Source organism: Akebia trifoliata, unplaced genomic scaffold, assembly GCF_017979445.1.
Source record: "Akebia trifoliata isolate Shusen 1 unplaced genomic scaffold, ASM1797944v1 Contig00564, whole genome shotgun sequence".
NCBI lineage: Eukaryota > Viridiplantae > Streptophyta > Magnoliopsida > Ranunculales > Lardizabalaceae > Akebia > Akebia trifoliata.
This window is the reverse complement of record NW_028237102.1, coordinates 55-16,034: the sequence shown is the minus strand read 5'-3', so window position 1 is coordinate 16,034 and position 15,980 is coordinate 55. Positions and strand designations below refer to the sequence as shown.

At 34.6% G+C, this 15,980-nt stretch overlaps 1 protein-coding gene, 1 long non-coding RNA gene and 1 pseudogene across 9 annotated transcripts; 2 read left to right on the top strand and 1 right to left on the bottom strand.

Moving 5' to 3' along the window:
* Nucleotides 1–4,206: 4,206 nt before the first annotated feature.
* LOC147381337 (uncharacterized) lies at nucleotides 4,207–8,817 on the top strand. Of its 8 annotated transcripts, XM_086430571.1 has the most exons (9): nucleotides 4,207–4,397; nucleotides 4,592–4,663; nucleotides 4,916–5,059; nucleotides 6,028–6,099; nucleotides 6,206–6,271; nucleotides 6,666–6,862; nucleotides 6,947–7,000; nucleotides 8,152–8,235; nucleotides 8,680–8,817. In XM_086430571.1, exons 1-6 carry the CDS (start codon nucleotides 4,222–4,224, stop codon nucleotides 6,667–6,669), a joined length of 534 nt encoding a protein of 177 aa, XP_086286697.1. In that variant the 5' UTR covers nucleotides 4,207–4,221; the 3' UTR covers nucleotides 6,670–6,862; nucleotides 6,947–7,000; nucleotides 8,152–8,235; nucleotides 8,680–8,817. The 8 variants fall into 8 exon arrangements, with proteins under 8 accessions (XP_086286697.1, XP_086286696.1, XP_086286694.1 ...); XM_086430570.1 differs by lacking the exon at nucleotides 6,947–7,000; XM_086430568.1 differs by having other exon boundaries at nucleotides 6,947–8,235.
* On the top strand, nucleotides 8,146–9,308 carry LOC147381336 (serine/threonine-protein kinase D6PKL2 pseudogene; annotated as a pseudogene).
* A 5,299-nt stretch (nucleotides 9,309–14,607) lies between these two features.
* LOC147381335 (uncharacterized) lies at nucleotides 14,608–15,772 on the bottom strand. Its single transcript, XR_015174651.1, has 3 exons — nucleotides 15,728–15,772; nucleotides 14,979–15,081; nucleotides 14,608–14,653 (listed from the first exon to the last, which is right to left on the bottom strand). It is a non-coding gene; the product is annotated as an uncharacterized LOC147381335 (long non-coding RNA).
* Nucleotides 15,773–15,980: the final 208 nt, after the last annotated feature.

The window sequence follows — 15,980 nt, the reverse complement described above, 5'->3', positions numbered from 1 at the left end:
GGTTCGGTTCTATACAAGCTTGATCCGAGAATCGAACCAAATTGATCGGTTCTCCATTTTCGTAACCTGGAACTTCCAAACCAAACCAAATCACCCTAACGCTATCGGTTTGGTTCGGTTCTCAGTTTGAATCGGGCCAAGTTGCACCCCTAGTGTTATCCAAAACATGGGGTGTCAATGGGTTGGATTTGAGTTGGTTCCATGTATACCCATAATCGGACCCAAATTTAAACATCAGTTTCAATTCTGATCGATTTTGGATTCGGGTATTAGACCCTTGGAACTAGAATCAACCCAGCAAATACCTAAAATCCATTGGTCGTTTTGCTTAAAATGGATTACCACATTAACAATCCAACACCATAGCCCTTTAAATTTCATCCAAAAACTCGGATAAAAAAAATTCAATATTTGTCCAATATGGGTTTTACGGAGACTAGTAAATAGTAAAAAGTGAAATTCCGCTATATACATGGGTTCCTCTTTCCCTTCTCTCTCCTCTAACCTCACCTAGTATACTAGGTCATTGGGCCCGGATTTACAACAAGGACAATCCAAGACCCTAGACTTCTACATTACATGTAAAGACTAACATTCAAATATATATATATATATATATATATATATATAGATATATATATTCTTTTAGCTAGCAATCAATGTAAGTATAAGTACAAGCTACGCAAACTCAGACCGTCATATCAGCAATAATCGGAGAGTAAAACTCTTCAGTGTTGTCATTAATGAAGACTTATTCTAAAATTTGAGGACAGGTCAGTCAGCAATAATCGGAGAGTAAAACTCTGCCACATCAGTGAGCTTTTAAGTTATAGCAGATATATGAGAAGGGAGAGATGGAAATATACATTTCTTGAGATAAAATGATTGTTTCCCCTTCTTTGCTGCTTCTCGCTCTTTCTTCTTATGCTCAATCAAAATCTCTGTTTCAACACGTTTTGTTGACCCTTCCCTTAGTTGTTTGTCCTGAAGATGTATATGCACTTAAAACTTCATACAATAACACATGAAGATAGACATGAAAGTTGACATAGTTGTAACTACATTTCTAGGTAATTTGTGTAAAAATAGTAACTTTTGGCAAACAATCAGGAAAATTTGAACTTCGGATATTTCTAACTACATTTCTAGGTAATTTGTGTCTAGTTTTCCATTCTGTTTAATAGGTAGAATAAGATTTTTTTTAGAACTCACAGGAAGTGGAAGAGGTACAGACTTTAAAGATGCCCACTCAGGTTCCAGATGCCATGGGGGTCCCTCATTGGCCCCTTATACCATTTAAAAAAATTACTAGGTAGATGGTGAGGTGGAGAAATGTGTCGAACACTTTGGGTCCGGCCATCCGGTGCCTCAGCAACAACAATTAAAAATACTTTGCCACTTTAGTCAAGATTTTTGTTGTCTATTGAGAAAACCCATCTCCTAAAATGAATTGTAGTAGAGTTGGTATTTGTTGTGGAGATTGAGCAATAATTGTCATGTGAAAATTGTGAAATGATTAGTTTCCTTGCCTTTTTAGCATTTGATTGATCGAGTGTTATTTAGTCTCTGGTGATGATCTAGAGAAATAAGTGAAAAAATAGTGTTTTTGTGATGTTGTTACGTAATAGTCTTGATTATATTTGATATTAAAGTGATCATATTCTCCCTTTTCTATTTCGTATATTGTATGGGTTATGTTTTATCGAGATATATAATTTAGCAAATTGTTGATTCAAAAAAGGGAAAAGGTTTATGGAGTGGCAATCCATACCACAGTACAGGGGTGGTGGACTTTTCTTTCTATGTGAAGGACTGACATGATTAATGTAGACTCCCCATCTGATAGATAACCAGCTGTATTGACCATGTGGGAAGGCCCATTGTCCACATCATGTCAAATGTATGGCATAGTGTAATGATTTAGTTGCATGTGATTTGAAGAGATTCTTTGAAATTGTGGTTCATTGAGGGGTATTCAGTAATAATCTTGTAGTAATATATCAGCACTGATTTTCTTGTTTTCAACTACAATATTTCTTTTTTAAAGTCTAGATTTTCCCCCACTTTGGAAGGGATGCCTCGATGAGTAGTTATTGAGGTCTGTCTTTCTTAAACATGCTATGAATCTAGGTGGATAAAATTTTGGGTTTGAGAAATGGTGAGTTCTTCAGTTTTTTTCAAAATTGTAATTAATAAAACTTGTGTGTGTATATGTGGGTGCGCATGCATGTGTGAAAAACACATAATCCTGACCGTTGAAACACAAAATCCAATGGTCAGGGTTTATACTTATGCCAATTATACATATCCCTATGATAAAACCCTACCATTGGATTTCGTATTTTAAAAGTTGGGATCATGTGTTTTTCCATGAGTCATGTTTTCATTTGTCACCCAACTCTGCTTCTTCATAACCTATTTCACTTATGGAGTGACAACTGGAACAATGGAGATGAATTTGAAACTCAAAATTTGCCACTCTCTACCTGTTCAACTCTAACAATTTATGGTCAAGATGCTCATGAAGATCATGGGGAGGTGAAAATTATTTCTCAAGCTCTTGTACAATCTCGAGTTGGGGTTTTCTATTTGTTTTGTGTGGTTTTACTTAACCCCGAAGAGGATGCCCGTGCCTACAGCACGGGTAAACTCTTGTCTATACAGATATGCAGAACTGGCATACATGTGTGCTGATGCTGTTTAAAGACTTGGGATCTTGCAATAGGTTGAAACCTTCTCTATTGTGCATATATAATGCATAAGTGGGGCATATTAGGTCTTACTTGCCTATCTAGATTAATTTCATGATTTAAATTGCATTACAAAGTGAAGTTACGAAGCGTAGTGGTTATGATGATGCATTGGCTGTTTGTTACCATAAAATTAATAGATAACTAGTATTGTTGCATAGTAGGATTATCCATATTCATTGCTTATATAACAATTGACATTACCTATAATTCTTTAACTATTATTCATTGCTTATATAACAATTGACATTACCTATAACTCTTTAACTATTTGACAATGCGTTCAATTGTTCCATTCCTTTTCGAAAAAAGGAAAGAAGAAAAAATACTACGAAAAGAAAAAAAAAAAAAAAAAAGGAAACTCACAGATCCTTGTTGCTTCCTCTTGAATTTTCTAAACCTGGACCTTGACGGGTAGTTCCAATGCCAATATGATTTAATGATTGTGGATGGTATGATAACAATGGAAGCCCATGAGCGCTATGAGAAGAATTCTGTACTTGGTTCATGCAGATCTTCTCTTCATATGATTTGAGGTGTTCCATGCAATAGAAAATGATTTTTTGGTTCATTCTTTCTTTGATTATACTTTCATGCATTTAGATCAATCAGACATTAGGTATGCTGCCCAATTACACTTCCCAAATGTCAAAAATAACTGTTTCAAAATGTAGGACATTTTCATGGGTTGGTTGGATTTTCTCCATGTTCTTATTGACTTTGTTCATTTGGTTTAAATGTAGGACATTTCTCCTAATAAAGACTAATAAACTTTTCTAGTAACTAAAGTACCAAACTATAAAAGTTTGCAAACACTTTTTAAATACTAATTATATTCTTAATATCATCCTTCACTTTTAGATTCGGAGTAATGGATTTGTGATTTTTTACTTCCAAATCCTGTTTCATGAATTTCTAGTAAGTTTTAAGGTGCATAAATTGTGCAGAAATACAGGCCCAGAGGGATGGAGATTGAGACAACGACATTTTGAGGCTGTGACATCCCTTGTTCGATCCTGTCATGAATGCATTAAGAGGAAATAAGATAACTAGTATAATAGTTAAATAGAATCCATTCCCAGAAATGATTTTAGCAAGTAAAACTTCTTAATAATTGAGTAACATAACAATCTCATGCCCACAATGTTTTTGAAATTTGACAGAAGGGAGGGGAAGAGAGAAATAATGTCTTCTTAGTCATTCGGATAGTAATCTTGATATCTCATAACACTCACATCACATCATCTATGATCAGACATCAAAATTTTCCTTTACCCTGTCTAGTCCTGCTCGTATATTTTTCATACCTATAACCATGGAAATATCTAAGAAAGCACAAAAGGCCTCCTTAAAATATACTTCAGATTAAAAAACATTTCATATTATAGTTTTCACTTGCACCAAAAGCAATGATAGTCATAACTGCCTATTTATTACATATCCATCTTATTAGACATTTTGACTCTACTTGATGGATGGTGTTGTATTTTTTTTCTTGTTTGCTAATGTTTCAGGTGAAGCTTTAATTGAGCTTTTAAAAGCCATGAATGATTCAGATAAGAGAATTACTGATTGGAATGTTAACTTTGTGAACCCATGCTTTAGTTGGTCTTATGTCACTTGTAGGAATGGAAATGTCGTAGCCCTGTAAGTGCATCCTTCTTACTTCCATATTAATTTCAAAAGCATTCATGATTCCAACATTCAGTAAGCTTGCTGGCAAGTGGACAACAATGGTTGCATCTCCCGTTCATATTTAATTGACATTGCCTATTTGCCTTTATGGTCTCAATTTGTGCATATTTTACAGTACATTTAGTTTCTGAATGCCCCATTTGCAGGAGTTTGGCATCAAAGGGATTTTCTGGAACTCTTTCACCTTCAATTACCAAACTGAAGTTCTTGGTTAGCTTGTAAGTTCTCTTCCTGATGTAGTAGCATTTCTTATATTATGGGTTGTATTTATTCAATATTCTTGTACTTAACGGAAGATACTTCTTTCTAACTGAGTAAATTTTGTTTGCTTTGAAATGTGCTGGCTGATATTAAAACTAAGTTCAACCATTGTAGAATTGTTCAGTTTTGTGTCAATGGTTTGTTTCTCAAGTACAATTTGTAGTTCTATAGTACTTAATTAATGAAAATTTATCATCAACTTTGTGCAGGGAATTACAGAATAATCATCTTTATGGTGTATTACCTGATTACCTTGGCAGTATGGCACACCTAGAAAACTTGAATCTGGCTAACAATAGTTTCCGTGGGTCTATGCCTACTACTTGGGGTCAACTTTCCAATTTAAAACATTTGTAAGCCTTTTGCTCTGTTTCTTTTAAATTTGAACTTCAGACACTGAAACTTATATGATCACCCATTTCATATATGTAGGTTCTGTTTGGTTTGCAGCATGTAGTTTTCTGGAAAATGATTTTGGCATAGAAAAATGTTTAAAATGTGTCATTCTTCACCAAAATATTCAGGAAACTACATGTTGGCCTTCGCTACGATTGTTTTGGTTATGTTGCAAGCTTTTCCTTTGTATCTCAAACATCTGAACTAGACAAAAGAGTAAATTTAGTTAAGAAAACTTAAGTGAATATATAAGAGAATGTAATATACTGTCTGTTTGACTTTTGGTTTTATGTTGATGGTAGTTTGGTCCCTTACAATCTCTTACATTTCCACGGCCCATTAAGGAAATTTAGCTAAACTTCACCTGCATAGCTACTAGCATAACTGTTTGATAGATAATTTTTCTCTCCTTTTTTTCCCTTTTTATTATCATTAACCAAAGAATATAGAAAACTCCAAGAGTTTGTCGCATGTATCAAGAGTAGAGCTAGGATAATTCTAGACGTGTTATAGGAAATTTTTGGAGTGGATTGTCATTTGAGAAGTGCAAGTTGTTGAAGTCACCAATTTATAGTCTACAAGAATTCAAGGGAACATGTTGCAAATAGTCTTACAAAGGCCCTATCCAAAGTTAGTCACTCTATGAATCTATCCATGCCGGGAAAATTTGATACCTATTTTCTAGTTCAATAAATGATGTAGGAGGATCAAGTTACCGTCTAGTTGTCTTTTCGGGCTTTATGTTAAGTGTAGTTGGCTCCTTTGTTATCTCCTGTGCTGTTATAAGCCATTGAACGGATTTATGTAATCTTGAACCTACGTGAATGCTATTGCAAGTGTTAGCGAGGCTAATTCTTCTCTCTTCAATTTTTACTGTATATTTCAGTTTCTTTCTGGTCTAAAGTTCATATTGCTTTTAATCCAGGGTAATAAGTGGGAACAACTTAAGTGGATCTATTCCTGATTCAATCACAAATATTTCTGGATTAGTGGAATTGTAAGAAACTGTGTACCTTCTATCTTACTGTCGGTCTTGTTTAATCGTTGCTCCTCTTGTGCAATATTCTTGCATTCGTAGTAATTATGAGTTTTAATGCTCACAGGGATCTTTCATCCAACAGCTTTATTGGGAGAATACCAACACAACTGTTTTCAGTTTCAATGTTTAAGTAAATCTATTACACATCTCTTTTTAATGTCATTTTATTTTTATTAAAGTTATGTTAAATGTGTTCTTAATCAATAAGCACATGTGAATGCTTACATGTTAAGAGTGTGATGTCCTCATTGCTATTATCATGATGGTATGGACCTGAGTTTAGTGGTCAGCTATATGGTCCTTCGTTGAGTGATACATTACAATAATTTCTTCGAAAAAATAATAAATGTCATTATGGGTTTTCTAGTCAACTTTAGTGGGGTTTTTTTTTTTTTGAATTAAGGAAGTGTCGGGTGAAAATTTTATATTATATTAACTGCATTTTCACAATATTACTTCAAAATTAGTCCATTATGATGTTTCCATACTTTTTTTTTCCTAAACCTCTGCGTTTTATATAACAGTTGAAGACGAATGCAAAATTTTCTTCGGACAATTGAGAAAATTTTCATTGCGACAGCTCCAAATTGCAACAGAAAATTTCAGTGAGAATAACGTTATTTTGTAGATGATCCATCTGGCTGCTATTTGTACTCTAGCGGATTACAATATGCGTCCTCTTGATACAATTTACAACTATTTCATTGATGCACTCCCTTTGGTAAGCTTTTAGATCATCTGCTTTAGTGGATTCATGTGTATGTGTGTGGAAATTGATGAAGGTGTGTGATGTTGAATTCTTTAGGTTAAGTATTGTTCTGAGTGATGGTTCAGCATTATTTCTACATTAATCTCTGAGGTAGTGTTGAATTGAACTCCATATGCTTATTAGCATCAAGGGAAAACTTTGAACTGATTTTCTTTGAGGTTAATAATCTAGTTAAATATAGATTTTTTGCTTTTACTTTTTTCTTCCTTTTCTAGATTTGGAAGAAAAAAAGAAATAAAAATGAAATAATACATGTTTTATTATTTGCCAACTATGGCATTGTTGTTTGTTACTGATGATGGGTCTCGAACTTTGGTAGGCCTTTTTTGAAGCCAAAGTGTTTGGGCTATAAGAACATCCCATTGGTATGATAAAAGTAATTAAATGGATGGACCACATTAACCAGATGACCCAGATATTTGGGCATGTGGACACGTTTTTGTTCGAGTTTTTGATGTATTCTTATGGAAATAAATCCTTGCATATCGTTTCTTAACATGTAATAGATGGGTGTTTGTGGCAGAATCCCTGCTGTTGGGAACCATAAAAGGCTTATGGTTGTATTACACAACACAAGGGCTTTCATGGTTGTGCACCCCCTCGTATATTGTTATCACGTAACTTGAGTCTTCTTGGTCTCTTTCCACGCTTTAGGTCATTGAAGCACCTTGCCAACATCTAAAAAAAATTGTAATATGCATTATTCTCGTTTTAAAAATCGTTTTAAAAGGCTTCATATCACTACTACTTACTGTTGACACAAAACCCATATCTAAGATATGTGTACCTACTAAAATTGGAGACACCATGCTTCCATGTAAGAAGTAAACTTAAGATGAAGATAGCAAAAAGGGGGGTGGTGGTGGTGGTGGTGATGGTGATGACAAAAGAAAATTACAATGGCTACCCCAAGATATGGTATGGCGTCGATCATTAGTTGCTGCCACTGGAGGGGACTATTGCACCCAACATGTAAGTAATGCCTCCATCCCTTTGATTGGGCCCTCATGTTCTGTTTTTTTGAGTATTCGGAGTTAAGAAACTCGGGTTTGAGTGCCCAATCTCAGAATATAGTGGTTAAGTCATATGGTGCACTCCAATGGATCATATAGACGCCACCCAAATGGCCGTCTTGAAAGCGTGTTGATTGGTGATCGATAGGGTCCTTATCATTTAGTTTAATTTCATATATGCAACCATATTATAATTTATTTTAAATTATCTCTGTGGTTTCGATGCAGCTACTTCTTATGAAACGAGGGGGTAGAGTTATATATGGAGGGAAGCTTGGTGACCACTCCCAGACTATGATTAACTACTTTCAGGTACCAGTGAACTCTCTTACTTTCTTATTTATTTTGGTGGAAGGAGAAACGCTTATCAATTGAATCTAAATCTTACAACATGTAGGCTCCAATATTAAAGTTAATAAAGAGCTTGTTTTTTAAGGTCGAGAGAACTATCATTGATAATGAATCACTGTGGTACTAATAGAATAGAAAATATTGTTATAGATGGAAGTTGGCATTTGTATAATCTAAGATCTGAAGAATTTAAATGGTTTCACACAGGAGTAACCTTGAATTTAGATTGCATACATGAAGCCTCTTCTATGCAAGATAGAAACTGAGCATAAACCACCATTAATGCCTTGCCACTCATCTATGCAAGCTAGCAGCTGAGCATGCTAAGCTCTGTAACAGATTCACCATAAATTATTTTATGAAACATTTGTCGTTGTTTGACGTGCAACTGTTCCCAACATGCAGGTTTTATGTAGCAGAGGTCCTCCTTTCTTTGGAGTACCTTCACATGCTTGGGATTGTCTATCGCGACGTCAAACCAGAAAATGTTCTCGTTAGGGAAGATGGACACATAATGCTATCCAACTTTGACCTCTCCCTTCGATGCAGTGTCAGCCCAACTACTGTCAAATCTTCTTCCCTTGAGTTTGAACCCTTCCGGAAGAACCCTGTTTATTGTGTTCAACCAGCTTGCAGTGAGCCATCTTGTATCCAGCCATCCTGTGTAGCCCCCACAACATGCTTCTCTCCCCGTCTCTTCTCCAGCAAATCCAAGAAAAGATCGAAAACCCAAAAATGAGCTTGGAAACCAAGTCAGTCCATTGCCTGAGCTCATTGCGGAGCCAACTGGGGCTCGGTCAATGTCATTTGTTGGGACCCATGAATACTTGGCACCCGAGATAATCAAAGGTGATGCCCATGGGAGTGCTGTGGATTGGTGGACTTTCGGCATCTTTCTATATGAACTTTTGTTTGGTAAAACTCCTTTCAAGGGATCAGGGAATCGGGCAACGTTGTTCAATGTTGTGGGTCAACCATTATGGAAGCTAGTGGTTGTATGCTGTGGTAGCACCCGCTAGGCCGTTATATACAAAAGGTTGTGGTTGTTATTGTTTGATTTTACTTTCTAAAAATAAATAATTTATGGTAGGTGGCTGAAAATAGTTAGATTTATGAAAGTTGAATATGAGGGGCATTTGGGTTTTCATGTTATTAGTTTGGGTGTAGGTCATCAATGTCAAAACATAGGGGTATCTCCAACATTTAGCAACATGTGAGGGGGTCAGGTATAAAATAATTTTTTTTAAAAACAAAATACCCTATAGCGACGGTCGCTGACCGTCGCTATATCTCTATTTTAGAGTCGTTTTTTTCCGACTGCCTTGGACAGTCGTTTTTAAAAAACCACTCCTTTTAAAACGACTCGTTTTCCAACTGTAGGGACAATCGTATTTTTTTAAAACGACTGTCTTGGACGGTCATTTTTGGCGCATTATGACGTAGTGCTAGGAGTGCACATTGCATGGATCACGTCAAATCGAGAATCGAATCGAACGAAGGCATTTGGATTGGTTCGATTCGATTCTCAGTTTAGGGGAATCATAGACCCGAACCAATCTCATTAAATAATAAATAATATATATATATGAGAAATGTTCAACACCCTAAGTTTTACCAGACACTTTAACAAACGTTTTTTGTCTACATGGGTTAGAAGTTTTGGAATGGGCTGATTTTTGGTGAGGATGATCTCTATGATTAGAAGATCATCCTCCCCCAAAATCAGCCCATTCCGAAATGTTTAGCCCCATGTTTACACGTTGAAAAATCGTGGACCGTCCGTTTTTTGTAAACCATTTTTTATGGGGTTAGAAGTTTTGGAATGAGCTGATTTTTGGTGAGGATGATCTCCTCACCATAGAGATCATTCTCACCAAAAATCAGCCTATTCCAGAACTTCTAACCCATGTAAGACAAAACACATTTGTTAAAGAGTGTGGTAAAACTTAGGGTGCTGATATATATATATGGGTCCCGTTCGCCACCCTTAGTTTTACCACACACTTTAACAAACGCGTTTTATCTTATATGGGTTAGAAGTTTCGGAATGAGCTGATTTTTGGTGAGGATGATCTCTATGGTGAGGAGATCATCCTCACAAAAATCAGCTCATTCCAAAACTTCTAACCCCATCAAAATTGATTTACAAAAAATGGACGGTCCACGATTTTTCAACGTGTAAACATAGGGTTAAACATTTTGGAATGGGCTGATTTTTGGGAGGATGATCTTCTAATCATAGAGATCATCCTCACCAAAAATCAGCTCATTCCAAAACTTCTAAACCATGTAGGACAAAAAACGTTTGTTAAAGTGTGTGGTAAAACTTAGGGTGCTGAACATTTCCCTATATATATATATATATATATATATATATATATATATATATATATAGGGTCCCTATCCGTGGCCAACAGTTTGGCAAACATTTTGGCAAACACTTTTTCAAAACATGGGTTAGAGGTCTTGGAATGGGCTGATTTTTGGTGAGGATGATCTCTACGGTGAGGAGATCATCCTCACCAAAAATCAGCTCATTCCAAAACTTCTAGCCCCATTTTACAAGTTGAAAAATGTGAACCGTCCATTTTTTGTAAATCATTTTTGATGAGGTTAGAAGTTTTGGATGGGCTGATTTTTGGTGATGATGATCTCCTCACCATAGAGATCATCCTCACCAAAAATCAGCCCATTCCAAGACCTCTAACCCCATGTTTTGAAAAATGTGTTTGCCAAAATGTTTGCCAAACTGTTGGCCATTGATCGCTACCCATATATATATATGTCTTTTTTTTTCCGTCTCTTTCATCTTTCTGTTATTTGCCAACCTGCAAAAGGCAACAAAACCCTTTAGTGAAATAATGAAACCCTAGAGATTTGATCTTTGTCGAAAAATCCAAAAGAGTGCTGATTTTGTAGCTCAAGAAAAACTCGCCAACATGGCATGGGCAAAGAACTGTAGATTATGTCCCTGGGGATGCACAACTGACCTGCCATCTGCAGTTGTGTAATCTATGGTTCTTTGCGCATGACACCTCAGTGAGTTTTTGAGTCACGTTGTCAAGTTGAGTTAAACAAAACCATTAGTCAATCAGAAAAAGGTTCTCTCTCTGTAACTCAAAGATCCACTAGTTATCTTCCATGGTTACGAATTCACCAGTTATATTTCAACCTAAATATAAACCTTTAATGAACAAATCAGAGTTTTAAAACCATGATTTGCAAAAGCAAATCAGTTCATTTAAAGTCCAAATGTACCCACAATGCCCTCTCTACTCGATGCAATCCCTACAAAATGTTTAGTCCACGGACCACTGCAACTCAAATCCTTAGTTCAGAACTTTCACCCATTTTCAAAACCTTAAAGGCATTTAATGTCTGTTTGGGTTGGTTCGATCATAGGATGTAGTTGGTTGGGTTTCAAATTTGTCGAACCGATCAAGTTTGATTTAATTTCTATTCTACCCCCAACCCGAACCATGTGCAGCCCTAAAATATTCACTTTGACTCTTTTTTTTTTTTTTTTTTTGTGAAGGACAATAATACGGGCCAGACGATTTAAAGAGGGCAGAGTGAGAACAGTCATTCTATATTTTTTTTTACCCATCAACACTCGTTCCTTTACTAAGAGCACCCCAATTCATATGTTGCAAAGAATTAGCACACATCTTCGGGTGCTCTTATTAAAAGTTAGTGTGGCATTAGAAGCTCTATTCTTAAGTTACTCTTTTCGATTTCTTAATGAGTATGACTAGCCTTACTATCTTGATGGGAAGATTTCAGCTCTTACTAAGGGTAGTTGAGCGCACCTTCGAAGACAAATATTTCAACAAAAAAAAAATTGTTATTTTTCATGGTTGAATTTTAATTTAATTTGAGAGTTTTGGGGAAGTTTTAATAGTTATTCATTTTCAACACCTTGGATTAAGTCCATTTTTTATTTTTTTGGATATGATATTTTCATGAAATCTAGAGGGTTGTGGTGTTGGCTTGCCGATGTAGTAATCCATTTGAGCTCAAGGAATATTAGTAAGAGTTAAAATTTTACTAAGATAGTAAAGAAAGTTTTTTTTCTTTGTTTAATTGCTTATGAGAACTTTTATTAAACCAATTTTTTATTATAACACAAAATTATATGTAAACAACCAATTAATTCAAAAGTAGTGTATTGTTAGTAAAATTTGGTGTGTGCCATTAGAATCTCTTGTTGATTTCCTTTTGGTTTAAAGCTTTGTTTGTAGTATTTGTATCTTTTATTTTCTTGATGGATATGTTTGGTGTATGTTGTGGGTGATTTAGACATGCCCCAACACTTTTTTATGAATATTAGAGATAGTCCCTTGTTTTTTCAAACTACTGACATGCCCCCCTTACCTGGGTCTTCTTCTCTTAGATGAACATAAATGACGTCCCTTATCTTCAACCTTTGGTTGAAAATCCCTCGATATTTTCTCCCAAAACCAGTCATCTATTATTCAATTTTTTTTACCATAGTTTCTATCTTCTTCGACCTTCCTATGTCAAAACCAAGATAAAATTTCAGAGAAGAGGAATGATGGATTTTTGGGTAGAAAAATCAAGTGTTCCTACAAGATATTGACAATGAACTCAAATAACTTAAATATAGGTTACCCTAGAAATTAACAGCTTAAAGATGATATATTTTAAGGTAAATATGACTTTAATTGTAAGATTTTATCTCCTTCAACCTTCAAATATAAAGAACAAAATAAGATTTTTGGAGAGGTAAAAAAGTACATAACTTTGTTAGAAAAATTAAGAGTTTTCAACAAACATTGAATCCCATAGATTGAAAACAGATTAAATAGGAAAAAAAATTACCCTAGAATTTAACAAGTAGGGGTTTGAGCTAGAGATTGAAGACCAAGTCACGTAAGTCATTTTATGTTAGTCTCTCATACAAATATTATTTGTAGGGAGCACGCGATTTGTTTGAAAACATGGGGTATCTAATGATTAACTATGAAAAACTATCAAATATAATGATTTGATTGAAGTCATTACCAATCAAGTTTAATTTTTATGTGTAGATGATAAGTCTGCCAAAATTTAAATCTATATGATTAACATGCCTAAACATCATTCGACAAGATATTACATATCATGCTTTTTATATTTAAGAATAGGGTATAATCTCTATTCATTATATATATATATATATATATATATATATATATAGATATGCTTTTTATATTTAAGAATAGGGTATAATCTCTACTCATTTTATATATATATAAATTTTTTTTTTTTAATGCAAAAAAGTCACATCAAACTCGAACTCTTGAAAGAAATATTTCCAAGCGAGCGGCTCAAGTCCATATAATCGAGCCTCATTATTATAATAAATATCACAACATGCATGTTTTTCTACATATAAATTATCATGACAGTAAGCTAAAGAAGCGAAACAATTACAGATATCCCTTGACCGATTTATTTAATTAAGACGAATTATGATAAATAAAACCAGTTGGTTTTATTTCTGAAGGAATTTCTTAAACCATAGGGAGGAATGCTTGGGGTAACGCTTCAATCCATTTTTGTAATCTACGTAGTTGATACCAAATCGAACTGTGTAACCATCCGCCCATTCGAAGTTGTCCAACAGAGACCATGCAAAATATCCCCTCAAATCGACACCTTTCCTGTAAAATTCCGAAAAGTTACATATATATTTTTACGATAATAATTGATTTCATCACTTTATATACATAAGCGGAGAGAGGGAATGGGTTGCATGGCCAAAAGAACCACCTATGTATATGGGGTGCACCTCCTTGTGGCATGCAAGATCTTATATATCCAAAGTGAAGGATTGAAACCCTCCTTGCACACCTCAATACATGCCACTACACTATGTGATAAAAGGGTAAATTAAACTCCAAGGTCGGTTGATTATTGCTAAATTCGACAAACCTTGGTGTATCATTTATCCCTTTTTCATGTAATAACGAAAGTCACAAGCCAAAGAATTAATGCCTAAAATATCTCATTTTTAAAATTTCCTTGAATTGTGGTTTATGTGGCATGTATATGGTGAGGTGCGGGAGGAGGGTTTTCAATCTCCACCCTAGGTGCAAACAATCTGGACTCCATGCAAAAATATAATCAGGTGCCTTATCAATCTAAGTTAAAAATTAAAGAACTCTAAAATAGTTAAATCTTTTTCTTAATCAAAAAAGAAATAAATCAAAATACTTTAAATTTGGGAGGTTCTAATATGTATCCTTTTAAAAGTTCAACACTTACTTGATAGCTTTATTAACAAACAAAAGATGGTGATAGTAGAAGTCTATCCTCATTTTGTCCTCCAAAGCTTCCTCTAGAGACAATGTACCATTATTGAACTCAGATACACCTGCAAAAGAACTCAATATATATTATTTCGGATTAAAACACAAAATATCACTTTTTAAATGATGTCTATGAGAAAAAGGGAAGTCTATAAGAGTGATGTTTATTCTTCAGATGAAAAAAGTGCATGTAAAAGGCGATTTTTAGACACCGATTTTTCCAAAACCGACATTAAAAGATTCAACATAAATTGATGTCTAAAATCTTGCACTTTTTTCCGTGATCCCTCCACTTGCAAAAAATGCACTTTAGATTCAAAATTGACGTTTTTTTAAAAGAAATTGATGTCTAAAGTCTTTTTTCTAATAGTAAAAGATACGAATTTTTACCATTTTCGGTAATGTAAATGGTTGGATTGTTATATTTTTTCTTGATGTAAAGGAGGAGATCTCGGATCCCTTTTGGATACACATAGAGCCAGTCTGAAGCAGCCTGCAAAATCGTTTAGTACTATATTTTAGAAGAAGAAATATATATGGTTATGGCCGGGTGTCAATGGGCCAGGTTGTTCCAGGTTTAATATAGACCCAATCTGGCCTGGTCATAAAAATTCAAATTCAGAATCCAAGGCACACATTATTTAAGATGATTTGGATTCAAGTCTTAGCCTAATTGCGTCTTAGCGGCCAAGTCAATGAGTATTTTTATCATTGATTGGTTCATGCAGTCCAACTCATGATCATTTGGCACTTAAAAGACCATTGTATATGTGATCAGTATAAGATCATTTTTACCAAAAATTAGTCCATTATGAGATGAGTCATGCTGGAGTGACCTTAAGATTATAGCTCATATTGCACATCCTCACGTGAAAGTGTGTCGGAACCATAGATGCTTTTTGACTCAAAGACAAGATGTGGCTCTGGAGAGAATTGAATGAAGGAACAAGGTTCGTTTCTAGCTCATCCCAACTCTTTCGGAAAAAAAAAAAAGATGATCTAGCCTTGGATTCATATATGTATAAATCCGAAGAAATCATGTAACACTAACACGTCTATTTTTCGACTTCTTCTACTTATTAAGATTCTTTTATTAGTTTTGTATTTTTATTTATTTATTTTAGTTCATTAATTCTCACCTTCACACCAATTGGGATACCATTCCTCACCCCTGCCAGAACAAAATACAATTGTTTTATTAGTTACTTTTACATACTAAAACATAAAACAAACATTCTATTAATGACAATATAACTTTAGTACTTGCATGTATATAGCAAACTCAGCACTTATGAGTCGAGTTGAGTGAGTCAAAATATATTTAATTTTTAAATATAAAGACATATTTTTAAATATTTATCATCAACAATATCTCATTGATAAATTACCAAG